The 14380-nt window shown below is 49.9% G+C and overlaps 1 protein-coding gene across 26 annotated transcripts in view; it reads left to right on the top strand.

The window, feature by feature from the left end:
• Positions 1 to 2008: 2008 nt before the first annotated feature.
• Positions 2009 to 14380, top strand: part of MACROH2A1 (macroH2A.1 histone) — an 84244-nt gene continuing 71872 nt past the window's right edge. For 19 of the 26 annotated variants that reach the window (XR_014057272.1, XR_014057270.1, XR_014057271.1 and 16 more), the window contains exons 1-2: positions 2326 to 2523; positions 12447 to 12651. Coding sequence is in view for 21 of the 26 variants with exons in the window: in XM_081502970.1 (XP_081359096.1) it covers positions 12480 to 12651 (172 nt within the window). In the remaining 5 variants the exon portion in view is untranslated. Of the gene's footprint in view, positions 2193 to 2325; positions 2524 to 12446; positions 12652 to 14380 lie in introns of those variants that run through there. The other 7 variants (XR_014057274.1, XM_081502960.1, XM_081502966.1 and 4 more) reach the window with 1 other exon arrangement.

Raw genomic sequence — 14380 nt, 5'->3', positions numbered from 1 at the left:
CCAGTTCAATTCCTGGGTTGGGAAGATCCGCTGGAGAAGGGATAGGCTACCCACTCCAGTATTCTTGGGATTCCCTTGTGGCTCAGCTGGTAAAAGAATCTGTCCTCACTGCAGGAGACTTGGGTTCTATCCCTGGGTTAGGAAGATCCCCTGGAGAAGGCAAAGGCTACCCGCTCCATCCAATATTCCAGCCTGGAGAATTCCATGGACTGTATAGTCTATGGGGTTGCAAAGAGTCAGACACAACTGAGCGAATTTCAGTTTCACTCAATTCCTTAAATGCCTCCTTATCAATGAGGCCTTTTCTAAAATTTGAAGCCTCATCCCAACTTATACCCCTATCCCTCTTCCTTGCTTTGTCATTGAGCCCAAGCTCATATTGCTTGCTACATGACAGGCCAGTAAATCGAGAGATGAGCTGTTGGGAGAAGGAATGGCGAGTTTATTTGGAAAGCCAGAAAACCAAGAAGGTGGGGGACTCTTGCCTCCAAAGAACCATCTTGCCTGAGTTAGAATTCAGGCTTCTTTTATACTAAAGGGATTCCCTGGTGGCTCAGATGGTAAAGTGTCTGCCCGCAGTGTGGGAGACCTGGGTTTGATCCCCAGGTCAGGAAGATCCCCTGGAGAAGGAAATGGCAACCCACTCCAGTACTCTTGCCTAGAAAATTCCATGGATGGAGGAGCCTGGTGGGCTACAGTCCATGGGGTCCCAAAGAGTCGAACACGACTGAGCGGCTTCACTTTCACTTTATACTAAAAGGGGAGGGAATAAAGTCAAACATTTACCGGTTCTAGTCAGCCTGGAAAGCGGACGTGTTAATTTCCTCAAGAAGCCATTCACAGGTGGGCCTGGTCAGAATATTCCCGTGAGTTAAACCTTAGAGTTACCAGAAATGGGCCATTTTGTTATAATTTAAGCTTATAGGCAACACTCCTTTAGTGATTAACTTGTAATAGAATACAAAAGGTTCTTCCCAGTTACAGCTTTATTTTTCTGTATTGCATTTACACCATCTGACACAGCATCTCTTTTGCCTATAATCTTTCTTTCCCAGCTAGACTGCAAACTCCTGGAGTTCAGGGATTTTTGCCTGTTGTATTCACTGCTTCATCTTCATCACCCAAATTGGTGCATGGCACAAAGTATGACCACAGTAGTTAACTGAATTAATGAATGTATGAATGGCATGTATTGGACATTGCTTTGCAGACTTTTGAAGTACAGTGTAAAGCATCGTGGTGAAAGGAGGAGGTTACTACTGCTGCTGCAGGGGCAACCTGAGAGCAGGGAGTGGTCATTAATGACTCATAATCTTCCACCACCAACTCAGCAGCCTCAGAACAACTCTGCAGGGTCTGTATTGTTATCTAAATTTGTTTCAGCTGGGTGCTAATGCCTCCCCCCAGACACACACACTTTGGTGGATGGAGGGGAGAGGAGGAGGAGCCGCTCGGAGGGCTCTTATGTTAGTACTTGGGATGGGTCACTAAAGTCTTAAGGCCAAAAACCAATTTAGAAATACAAGTTGGGTTTTGCAGCAGGCCCCTCTTTCTGCTTGTCTCAATCAAAACTAAATTAATTTTTAAACATAAAGGGAAAGGGAAAATAAAAAGCAAACAGACAAAAATGTGTGTGATGATAGAGAATCACTGTTTAGTAAATCTCAATTTGGGTCCAAGAGGGAACATTTACGGAATCGAAGTAAACGGCTTCCATGCAACAAAGCAGATCCAGACTTCTAGGGGTCACTGCGAAGAACTCCAGGGGAGCCGGATGCGCAGCAGTTGGTCGTGGGGAAGACCAGGTTTGATAAGGGCTTGTGTCCAAAGACAGCGGGAGGCTCTGAGGTGCGAGGGAGGTTTGCATTGGTTGGGGAGGGAAAAATGCTTGCTGATAACAGCAATTTTGCCTCCCTCCCTGCGTCAATGAGAAGGCTTCTAGAGATCCGCAGGGAAAGCCGCCCTCCCAGCCCCTCCCAGCAGGCGCTCAATAAGCGTTCCTCGAGACGCACAGGCTGGGACGCGCGCCGAAGAAGCGCCTCTGCCCGGTGCCCCGAGCCTTCCCCAGGACTTAGCTCAGGGCGAGTCCCCGGCTCGAGCGGGACCCTGCGTGCGCCGTCTGGGCCAGGTGACAGAGGACCAGAGCTGGGGCCGCCGTGCGGCCGGGGAACTAACCAACCGACGTCCAGGAGGTACAGCACAGAGGGCCCCCGCGCGCGCGGCTACGGACTTGGGGTCAAGGCTGGGGCGCCCAGGTGGCGCGGGAGGGGTGGCCGGACGCGCGGGGACGGGATGGGATGTGACGAGCGGCGCGCTGTGCATTGTGGGAATCCCGGGGCCGCGGCGACTGGTTCCAGTTCACTCGGCAGCGGAGTGGGGCGGAGGGGGCGAGCGCGGGGCGCGCGGGCGGGAAGCGAGGAGGCGGGCGGGCGGGCCAGCGAGGAGCGCGGAGAGAAAAGGCGCGAGCGGCCGAGAGGGAACAGGCCGGACACCTTGCTGCTGCTGCCGCCGCCGAGCCGCCCCGTAAGTGCCGCGCGGGCCCCCTCGCCGCGCGCCGCGTCCCCGCCGCCCGGGTCCGGCCGCCGCGCTCTTCCGGCCGAGGGTGCATGGGAGCGGCCGGGCCTGGCGGGCATCTGGCGGCGCACGGCCGACTCGGGCTGCTGGGCTCAACGCGGCCCACGCCGGGGCCTCGAGCGCGCACGGCGCCCTCCCAGGCCCTGCCCGGGCCGCGCGGGATCCTCTTTGGTTTTGTTCAAAAAGCAAACCCGGAAGCCAACTTGTCTTAGAACCGCGTCCTTCTGCCCGCGCCTGGGCGCTTTTGTGAGCAAGAGACAGCCTCGGTCCGTGCCCCGGCGACTCTTCCTGCAGCGGGCGGGCTGGACTCGAGGCCGGGGGAGGCGTCGCGGCGGGAGCCGGTCGGCCTGGGCCTGGGCGCCCGGGAGCTGTTGTGCGCGGAGTTGTACTTGGTGAGGCGCCCGCCCGCTCGCGAGTTGCCGGCCCCGGGCACAATAAGTGGGGCTCGAGCCCCAGGTGGCGGTGGTGTAGGCGTCTGGCTGGTGTGCTGGGAGAGTGGGATGGGGGTTTGGGGGATAGTTGCAAGACTGGAATCAAGGCGGGGCGTGGAGGGGTTTGTCCAGGGACTGGCTGGAGAGGGGCCACGGGAACCCCCGCTGCCCTCTCGTTTTCTGATCAGCCTTTTGTTTGCTTTGTGGTTGGGAGGGTTTTTTTTTTTCCCCAAGGTAACTCCAGAAGGCTGTAGGCTGTTCGAGTGGAGAAGGCCAGGAGGGAAGTCTCAAGCTGGGGGGTGGGGTGGAAAGAGGAGGTGAGTGCGCAGGATGCTGCTGGTCATGTCACCTGACAACAGGTGTGCGGGATGGCGCGTCCCACCTGCAGTACTGCAGAGACCACAGATTACTCACGAAGGATCTTGTCAGTAGATTGCTTGGAACGTTGTTTTGGACAAGATGTTAGGGAAAGATACTCTCCTGAGTGTGGAAATAAGAGACACACAGCTGAGACAAGCCTTAAATTCAACAATTACAGTTGCCACGAAGTCCTTGTAAGATTTTAATGATCCAATAAACAACGTTTAAGAATAGACAATTAGAGGGGCGCTCCTGCTAGCTTCTCTCTTTCTTCTACCTTTGTGGTTTGAGGTTTCATCATTAAAGAGGGGGAAAGTGCTTTGTTCCAAGATTTCCTCCTCCAAGGACTCAGGAAATTTTGAACAGTTTTAAATTTGAATGAGTGGGAGACTATTTGTGAATTAGATGGAATCCACCTACTGCAGGCCACCTTTAGATTACTAGTCTGCCTTCAGAGGAGTTATTAGCTCTGAAATGGACACTTCTTTGCTGCACCTGGAATTAATACCCATGTAGGCTACTAACCAAAGCTGGGCAATGGCATCTCAGTCTTGCACAAGAGCCTCGCCAATGAGGAGAGATGTATTTTTCAACCTATTTTTCTTTCTTCCTCTTTTTTTTAAATCCTCAAGACTTTAAAATCTTATTTACTCTATTTTTAGGAGGAGAGTAGGAAATCTCTCCACTTTGTTACTGTTTTGATCTCCTACCATTGTTAATACTCATCCTTAGATAAAGGTATTTATAAGGAGGGAGGGGGTTAAATAAGTGAAAATTGTTTGAGGCAGGGCCTTTAGAATGAGGATGGGATGGCTTATGTTTTATTAAACTTTGAGTTGTCTAGACCATCACACATGACATTCTGTACTTCATACAACTGTTAAGTCACTGCCTTGGTCTATACCCAGTGGGCCAGGGTCAGAGAGTGGTACATCTCAGTCTGCCATTTTTTCTGGTCCTCCAGATGTCAGATCTCTGGAAGACCCTCTCATCTCTTATTTCCAAGACAGGCTTGGACACATAGATGAATTTTGGGACCCAGCTCTAATATCTTCAAAGTTAATGGTACCCTAAGCCATTTAAAGGAGGTTTGCTTAAATAAAAGCCCAAACTGACAAAAGCCCAACTTGACAAAACTCAACAAGAATCTATATGTGGTATTCATCAGAATGGCAGCAGCTTCTAGTTCTCTTTGGATTGTGTCCTTGGATTTGTGTCAGCTTTTTCAGAACCCTGTTCTTGGCACATGGGCTGGGAAAGAGCAGAGGTCAGTGGGGCCCATATCTGTCTTATGGGTCCTTCCCGAGTTCTGCAGGTTTAGAAATACGTTGGGCCCCACCTCAGCTCTTATGAGTGAGTCCAAGTGGTTAGCTCTTCATTCCAGAGAATTGTATAGCTTGTTAGCTTGGATCAAGCCTGCCAGATCAGTGTCTTGCAGTCTTCAGGAAATATTTCTTGGGAATCAAGTTTCTTGGGGGTCAGGCACTAGGGACAGAACCGGATCAAGAAAATGTCCAGTTTTGCCGTGTCCCCTACCTCCTAGGAGGGGAGGGGGCTGGGAACAATTACCAGTGGCCAGTAATTTGGTCAGTCATGACTCCTATGTAATGGAATCTCTGTAAAACCCCCAAAGGACAAGGTTCACAGCCATCCAGGTTGATGGACGAGTGGAGATTTAGAGGGAGTGGCGCACTTGGAGAGGGCGTGGAAACTCCATGCCCTTCCCTGGACCACCCTGTGTATGTCTCTCTTCCATCTGACTGTTCCCAAGTTATATCCTTTTGTTAGTAAACTGGTATGTAGTTAAAAAAAAAAAATGTCGAGTTCTTACCCTTGGGAAGCTGACATGAGGAGCAGAAGGCATGCAAGTGGCCATTGCAAGGTCAGTGCAGGAAGCCACAGTAGCTCTCATAGCAGCTCCCAGGACAGTAACCTAGCCAGGAGCAAGCCCTTACTAGGCACAGAAAGACCAAGTAAGAGTTGGCTGGGCAAAGGAGGGCAGGTGGGGACAAGTATTTGAGACCTGCCCCACATGTGCAAAGTCTGAGAACAATGAGAATAGAGGTCATATGGGGAACTGCCAGAGGCTCAGGATGTCTTGATTCTAGAGGGAAACTAGTGAAGCCAGAGGGCAAAACAGACCAAATCACAGGGGGGGGATCCTGATCAGGAACACACTGAGGGATTTAAACTTCTTCCTAAGAGCAGTAATAAGCCTGCGAAGGCTCTGGATAGGAGGAAGATGTCTTTTATTGGAAATGCTTCATCTGTTCAACAAACATTGACTAACTTCTAGATACTAAGCCTGACCAGGGTCTTGTCCTACTGAAGCTCACATTTTCCTCTGAAGGCCTTCCACTGGGGTGGCCGTCTCCTAGTTGGCACAGCCTTTAACAGGGAGAGGAGGTTTGAAGGAAAATTTCCTTGCGAAGGAGGCAGGCAGTGCCATACTAACTATTGACATGTAGTGCTGATTCCTTTAGTGTTGCTGAGGATGCATACCACAGAGTGGATTTGCAGAGGTTAACATTTTAATCCCAGACTGCCTTCCTGCTAACTGTTCCTGCTTGTAGTAAATAACACTCTTCATTTTGGCTTTTGTTTTTCCCACCACTAAAATCCTGACACATGAGAAGAGTAAAATCTGCTGGAACAAAGTGTTTGGTTTACGGTTTATTTATTATCTCAATTTGTCCTTTTCTTCTTCGTTTGCAATCTCTTGGTTCACTGAGGATGGACCATAAGTTCTTTAATCATCTCTTTCATTTTATGGTATAGTGTTTTGTGAATGGAGAGAGATGTTTTTCCTGATTGGCCAAAGTAACAGGGCAAGTCTCTGTTCTGAGCCAATCAGAGTGCATCTTGTGAACCCCAGCTCTGCGAGTGATAGTTGTGTAGTATATCCACATGCCTCTGGGGACATGACAGCAGTGTCACCGTTAATCATTTGGTATGATGGGAGTAAACGGAAGAGAATGCTGTAAACAGGATTAGTGTCCTGCGCCTCAGAATTAAGTGTCTCAGGTTTGTGTTCATGATTGGAGTTGATGGGAAGGTGACAAATGCATGTGGACGTGTGGGCACTTATCCAGTGGCAGGGAATGGACGGGGCAGTCCTTCCTCTGTAACAGTGACCTGAGCGCTAATAGCTCAGATTCTTCCATCCTTGGGGGCCAGAGATAGAGCTGTCTGACCAGCAGCCCCGCAGCAGTTCTAATCAACATTTTGCTTAAGATCGATATGCACACATTCATTGCTTAGATAATAAAAGATTTTACCATTGACCATTCCAATGGTTTCTTGAGTGCCCTGATTATTTAAGAGTTTTCTAGGCGGCAGCTTTAACAGAGGTCAGCGTCTTACAGGTATGAGGAAGGTAAGTCTTTTCCTCTGGTCTGTATTACTGTGCCTGTCTTAACGGCAAGAAGGGGGGTTGCTGGAGTCAGGATGGTCATAGAAGGCCTTTGCATGCTCAGCCATCAGGGAAATGGTGGTGGTCCCTTCTTGGAAATCCCCAAGGTAGCCCCACAAGCTTCCTGAATTTTGTGGATCTGGGCTCCCACATGAATGGTCCCAGAGAAGCTCCCGGATTGGTGTCTCACTTGCCACATCTGAGTCCTGTGGTCCTTGAAAATGCTGCCCTCATTTTTGTCAAGAGAACCCCCAGCCACTGTAACTTATCAATTACCACCCAGCCAGCACTTGAGGGCCTCTCAGGAACCAGGCAGGGTGGTAGATTCTAAGAGCTACAGTCAGTGAGCAGAGTGGCCTGGTCCATCCCATCAAGACAGACAAGAACATAGGCAGTGGTGATACAGTGTAACAAGTGCTAGGAGTGGGGTGGGTGGCTTTAGAATATTTGTATACCTTGGATCCAGAGTGACAGTTAGGGAAGGGCTTGAGCCCTTTATATAAGACTGAGAAAAACAATTGCACATATTTCAATGGTGGCTGATTTCTCACTGGACTCAGGGGCCGCTGCAGGAATGTCTACTGAGGAAACAGAGTGATTCAGCCTGGTGGAGCCCTCATTTGCTGGTAATAGGAAAGATGGGCAAGAGGTTGTTGGGTCTTGTGTACAAAGCCAGAGTCTGGGCATGGGGCTGCTCCGCACTAGACTAGAACTGGGGGCCACGTGGCTCAGCCACTGCAGAGAGGCAGAGGAGGGAGCTCCTTGATAAATCTCCATCATCAGAGAAATGTTGGATCCACTAGGCAGAATCGACCCAGACTGAGGGCAGGAGAGAGTGTTACACACCAAGTGAGCGGCATGTCCCAAAGGGTGGAAGTGGGGATGAAGGTGGTTTGCAGCACACGGAGGAGCCAGTTATGGTGCCTTGTTGGCGAGGAGAACAACAGTGTAGTAGGATGACCCTTTGCCCTCCTTGCCTCTGTTGCCCCTTCCCTTTGCCCTTCTTGCCTCTGTTGCCCCTTCCCTTTGCCCTCCTTGCCTCTGTTGCCTCCTTGCCTCTGTGTTTCCGTGTCTGTCTTATTCACGGGATCCTCACAGCCAGGCGTCTCATTTGTTCTGTGCTTTGAGGACAGATCACGTTGTCGCAGTCACATCTTGATCGTTGGGGGGCTTGTTGTCAAAAGACCTGCTTCTCACTAAGCCTGGCTTTTCTCTGTAGAGCCCCCTCCGCCCCTGTGTCTGCGTGAACTTTGGGTTTCTGCAAACAAAGTTCATGTCTGTTGTGATTGATTTATAGTTGGAGGAGTTGCAGAGATAAAGACCACAGAGATCCCTTCAGGATCAACCACGAAATCTTCATTTCCTGACCTGATAACAGTCAAGCTAATGTTCAGTAATGAACAGATGCCAGGGTTGCCTGAAGACCTATAACTGTCTTCAAAGCATGTGGGACCCTCTGCAGGGCTGAGGGCTTCTGGCTTGCTGAATGGGGTGCCCTCCTGGCTGATGAATCCAGGAAGGAAGGGCACAGTTTTGTCAGTTTGACAGGGTACTGTTGCTGTTTCTCCTGTGAACAAGGTCATTGCCCCGACGAGAAGCTGAATGCATGGGAAGCCACTTTCTCCATGACAAAGGACTGTCCACCTCTCAGAAAAGGCTCGACGCAGGACATGGGTCAAAGTAGGCTTTGACTGGTCACTCAGACCCTGGCTTCAGGGTCAGCTCTCAAGTTGGTTTGTCAGGTTACAGAGACTGGCTGTTTCCTCTTTTCTTTGTAGGAAAGAGCTGGAGGACATTTTCCAACCTCTCTTGCAGTAGGTGTGGCCACGTGACCATGTTCTATTTGGTGGGTCATGATCAGGAGTGGTGTGCTCCACTTCCAGGCCTGGCCTCTGAAAGCCCCCAGGTATTTTCCTCCATGGCCCTTTACCTCCAGTGGTAACCCCAAATTGTGCATTGAAGGGTGGGAGGAGTCTGGACCCATGAATCCTACAGAGAAGCACCAGTCATGGACTTCCCCAGGTGAGAAATAAGAAGTAGGGGCTTATTTATTACAGCAGCTGACCTAGGATATATAGGCTCTCAGTGGTGGAGCTATGACTTGAATCCGGTTAGTCTGACTTTGAAACTCAAGTTATTAATCACAGTGCTCAGCAGCCACTTCTGTCACAGCTACTCTTCCCACCCTGCCTCTCCATGCTGGTGCTTGGCCGTAACCGACCTTGTCTTCTAGACTTCTGAAGAGCAGGATGGACCTGCCACACTCGGGATTTAGCTGGAGTTTGCACTGCTACAAGGTGATTTTCCAAATGATGTTTTTAAAATCACCACACATTATTGGACATCATGAAGCTGCATGGCTCAGTTAGAATTCTTTCATAGCTGTGGCTACAGCTTGGGGATTTACTGTTAGAAGTGCAGCAAGAACATGAGGAGGGGCAGGGAACAGAACTTCCTCAGGGCAGTCTTGGGGAGGGAACGAAGACTCAGGGCTGTTTTATCAGAGTAGGAGTCTTGTTTCCGAATGAGACCTGAAGATGGCTCTGACGTTTAAGCACTGATGTTTAAGGTCTTTCTTGGAACCTGGGGACCTGCAGATGACTGCAGCACCTGGCATGGAGTAGCTCCCAGTTGAGTCGAGCTAGGGAGGCAGGCACACTTAGAGGTGCCAGGGTATGGGCTGTGGGAATACGGAGCAGTGGACAATCCAGTCCATGGTCAGGACCAAGAAGAGAGGTGGTACGAGCATCAGTTCAGGTTTGGCAAGAGGACAAAGGGTGTTTGAGGCAGGAGAAGCAGCATGTATAAAAACATTCTGGACATGGTTTCACAGGTCAGGAAGTCAAAGGCAACTTGGACATTGAGCACAGGCAGGGGTGATGGGAAGCAGTGCTGAAGAAGAAAAAGATGCTGTTTGTGGCTGGCTTGGGGAGCTGGAGAACCAGCGAAGTGGCAGAGATCTTCTGGCATCCATGGAGAGAAACTAGTGCTGTGGAGAACAGGCGAGGAGCGGGAGCTGAACCAAGGCAGGGAGGGCAAAGAGAAGGGAAGAGGCTTGTGAAGTTATGGAAGTGGGTTCAACGGAGCCTGACTGATGACTGGGAGCTGTGGAGATGGGCAGAGAAGTAGGGACAGACTGGCTCCTGATTGGTAGCTTGATGCATGATGTTGCCACTGCTGGGGCTGAGACACCCACAGGAGTTCACATGGGACTTAAAAGCAGGCCCTGCCACGGGCAGTCAGAACAGAGCCCTGGGGCTCGGCAGCCAGGTGTGCGCTGGGATAGGGACCCGGGAGTCACCAGCTTGTTGACTAAAGACTCTTGGCTCCAGTCAGAGGGGATCCCCAGGAACGTTACTTTTGAACAATAGGCGTGTCAGGTTCCTGGGTGCTAGTGGCTCCTATCTGGGACAGGACATTGTCCAATTCCCACAAAGTCAGCCCCAAACATACCCAGGCAGGTCCACCTGGAGACAGAGCTGGAGTCTGTGCACCAGGAAGAACAGGGCTGAGCTGCATAAACCATCCCTGGTCACTGGCCTCTCCTGCTGGAAGAGGGGAACCGTTCAAATCTAAAAATTCTCAGTCCAAAGGTCTGGGGTTAGTCTATGAAACATATTTGTATTAAAGCCAAAGACTGCTGGGAGCCCAGATACAACTTTTCCCTACAAACACATGCACACACAAGCACAAATACCATTTCCTGCCCAGAGTGAGCGTGGGCACCTGTTTGCTAGGAATGTTTTAAAACAGAGCTCATTACAGGGGAAATGGAGCCAACTATTAGTTTCAGAAAAACCAGACCCTTCTGGGACTCTCTTTAGCTATCAGTGATCAATTAAGACTTGGTACCTCCCTTGACAGGGTGAAATACAGGGTTCTCATCACACAGGCCTTGAGCCCCCTTAATTCTGATGGGCCTGTCAGAGTACCCAGAAATTCTGCCTTATGCTGTTTTGGCCATCTCTGTCAGGCAAACCATCCAAGATGGTCTTGAGGGTCATACTGATGTTAGGTATGGACCATGTATATCTTGAATGTAGGGTCGGGTGTCAGGAACAAGGACTCCTCTAACTCTGTGACTTCCATGGTCACAGAGATAGGGGCTGTTAGAGCCGGAGGGGCCCACACACTGTGGAGCTTGCCCTCAGTTTACCAGTAAACGGGAGACCTGACTGTTTGGTTCAGTGGTCTGAGCATCTGTGTCTTCTAGGGAAGTCTTGTCTGGTGCCCTGGAACAGGCCAAGGCCTCTCACAGCCCCTCCCGCGGCACCCTGCACTGGCCTTTCACAGTTCCCATTTGAAAGGCTGCAGGGTTATTTAATATTTCTCTTGCCCACCAGCTCTGGGAGAACAAGACCCACATCTGCCTTGTGCATTGTCATCTCCATCCCGAGTGTGATTCCTGAAGTGAATGCATGAATGACTCGATGCTCTTCGTAAACGTCTGCGACCTTGCTGTGTGGTACTGCACCAGGAATACAGTCGGGGCAGTCCTTTGAGACCTAGCAGTGTGACGAGAGAGACATGGCGGGGGAGTGTGTGTATGTGTGCACGTCAGTGCCATGGTGTGAAGCACATAGGAACCCAGAGGATGGAGCACTCGGGAGGGTTGGCAGAAGGCAGAAAAGCGTGAAGGATAAAGGAGGTCCTGGCTAAAGGGCACAACTACTGTGGAGGAGGGCATTTGGGGGTACTCCCTGTGTTTGCGTTTAGACCTCAGGAAGCACAGGTAAAGCTCGATGGGTGTGGCAGGCCTAGATTTCTAGGACGTTGCATGACAGGCCAAAGGTTCTGATTGCATCTTGGGAATTGTGGCAGCAGGGAAAAGAACAGTACCACGGCATATGCAGATTTGTGTGCACAGAGACAGCTCAGCCAGTGGAGAGCAGGTGGATTAGAGTGTGGCCTGTGGTGAGAAGACCTTTTCAGGAGACATGTGTGATCATTTGGTTAAGATAGTGGTGACCTGGATCCAGTAACAGTCGGGGTGGAGAAGAGAGGACCCCACAAGAGGTCTGTGGCATTTTGGATAGTGAGTGGGTTGGGGAAGGAAAGGAGAACTCTCCTCTCTCTTCTCTGAGGACAGGCCTGACTAGCAGTCAGGAAGTGCTCAGAGGGCCTCATATTCCAACCTGGCTGCCCACTTAACTCCTGTGAGCAGTTCTTGCCTCTCACGGATAAAGGACTGCAAGGGGGAGAGGCTGCTCTCATCAAAGAACCTAAGTGTCTGACTTAACGTCTTCATTATAGAGGCAGGTGACATAGTTTTCTTTTATCAAGTGTTCAGCAAATTTATCAGCCCTAGTCTCCAGTGTATGAAAATACAATTATTAAACAAGCATATAGATCTCAGCCAAGAAACCCCATTTTCTTTTACATCATGTGGCATAAAGGCGAGGCACTTAAGAGCAGTCATTGTCAGAGTAACGTTTAAATGAAAGTGGCTGATAAAATTGATGTCACGGTATAAAATGTGAAAAGCTAAGCCATTCTTTTTTCCAAGGCTGAAGCACACGAGTGGAATGCAGAAACTGGACTCGCAGGGCTCCGTGGCTGCAGGCGGTGGCATCTGCCGGCACAGACCGTTTCTTCCAGGGCCCAGAGAGCATGGGGAAAGGGGAGATGTCCCCAGTAATCCTGACCTGAGTGTTCTCTTGCCTCCACAGTGTACTTGCTGATCCATCTCCAGGGCCACCGCCATGTCCAGCCGGGGTGGGAAGAAGAAGTCCACCAAAACCTCCCGATCCGCCAAGGCGGGAGTCATCTTCCCTGTGGGCCGGATGCTGCGGTACATCAAGAAAGGCCACCCCAAGTACAGGATCGGAGTGGGGGCGCCCGTGTACATGGCTGCCGTCCTGGAGTACCTGACAGGTGAGTGTGCATGAGGCACTGTGGACACCACAGTTTTCAAGGATTGGTAGGACCTTGTTCATTTATTTTGAAAATGTTCAAACCTGTGGAAAAGTTACGAGAACAGTAAGTGAACATTTTTACCTAGATTCATCATCTGTTAACATGTTGCCCCACTTGCTTTATCTCTCTCCTCTGTGTGTGTGTGCGCGCGCGTGCATGTGCATGCACATGTGTACATTTATTTTTGGCTGTTACCTGTTATGATAATGTCTGTTTTGAAATTTCCTCAATTGCCCCAATAACGTGCTTTTTGATTTTGTTCTATTTTCTTTCCTGATCCAGGATCCATTTTAGGATCATACATTGCATTTGTCTGTCAGATTTCTTTAGGTTTATTTAAAAAAATTCCTTAGCTTTTCAAAAAAAATCTCTGATGACGTGGATGTTTTTGGAGGGCACAGGCTAGATATTTTGCAGAATGCCCTTTAATCTGTGTTGGCCTCAGGTTAAATGTTTTGGCAGAAGAGTTCCATAACCGATGTTGAGTCTTTCTCTGACATCACGTCAGGAGGCACCTGCTGTGGGTTTTGTCCTATCACGGGTGATCTTCACTTTGGGCATTGTATTAAGGTGGTGTCTGTGCATTTTTGCACATCCTGGATCGCAGCCTTTCACCCATGGCTTTAGCATTCCTTGATGATCTTATTACCAGGATCTGTTATCACTAGGGTGGTTATAAAGTAGTGGTTTTTCTATTTCTGTCCTTCCTCCTACATTATTAGTTGGCATTTTTCTGCTAAGAAGAACTTTTCTTCTGCCCTTCCCTTTTTTTTTTTCTATCAATGTTGGTTCATGGATTTTTAGAATTTAACATGTTATGGATTGTCATGTGTTTACTCATTATTTTGGTCACATTGTCTCAAATTTGACCTTCAGGCTGGTTTTTATGCCCTTCTTCCCCCTCTCCATCACTCTCTGTACATTTCCTTTCTTTCCAACAAAATGAGATATTCTCATCTCCCCCTGACCTTCCCCTGTCCCAGTCTTGGAATCAGCCATCCCTCTGGGGCAAGGTGGGTCCTTGGTCCTTTTCCCAGATGAAATGTTGTTGGTCTGATTGGTGACTCCATAGCAACTGTGGGAGGTCAGCTGGGCAGGGATTCACGCCCACCCCTCCTCACGCCCACCCCTCCTCACCCCCACCCCGCAACCCCGGCCGGCCGCCATTTTTAGTAATGAGGAAACCAACCTCAGGGCATAAAAAGATTTGCCAACATATAACCAGGAAGTACTTGCAAAGGGACACAGCCTGCCGTCCTTTTGCAATGCTTTTACCAGTTTTTTCTCCATACATCATCAGGGCAAGTGGCGGGTGGGGGCAGCTATCTCTCTAGAGAGATAGGAGAGACTGACTCAGCAAGACAAGGCCGGGTTGCTTCCTGCTCTCCAGCCCTCTCAATAAGACAAGACCAAGGCGTCCCCTCACAACCATGAGGGTTCTAGAGTTTTTATGTTCTGTTAAAAGTGTCTAGGCATAAAAAGTAATTGAGGCTCTAGTTATGAGGCCTTTATACATATTTGGAACTTGGACCCTGTGCTTGTCAGAGACTCATAGGTGACATGCCTGGTAGCATGACATAGACATGGTTCTTCTCACTATGCAGATGAGGAGAAGCCCAGAACATAGGTGTCACACCCAGGAAAACCACATGTAATGCTGGCAGTCAGCCAGGGAGACCAGGGGAGA

The sequence above is a fragment of the Giraffa tippelskirchi genome, chromosome 6 (assembly GCF_054371585.1).
Source record: "Giraffa tippelskirchi isolate mGirTip1 chromosome 6, T2T-mGirTip1v1.2.pri, whole genome shotgun sequence".
NCBI lineage: Eukaryota > Metazoa > Chordata > Mammalia > Artiodactyla > Giraffidae > Giraffa > Giraffa tippelskirchi.
The sequence above is the reverse complement of the archived record's forward strand: the minus strand, read 5'-3'. Positions and strand labels throughout refer to the sequence as shown.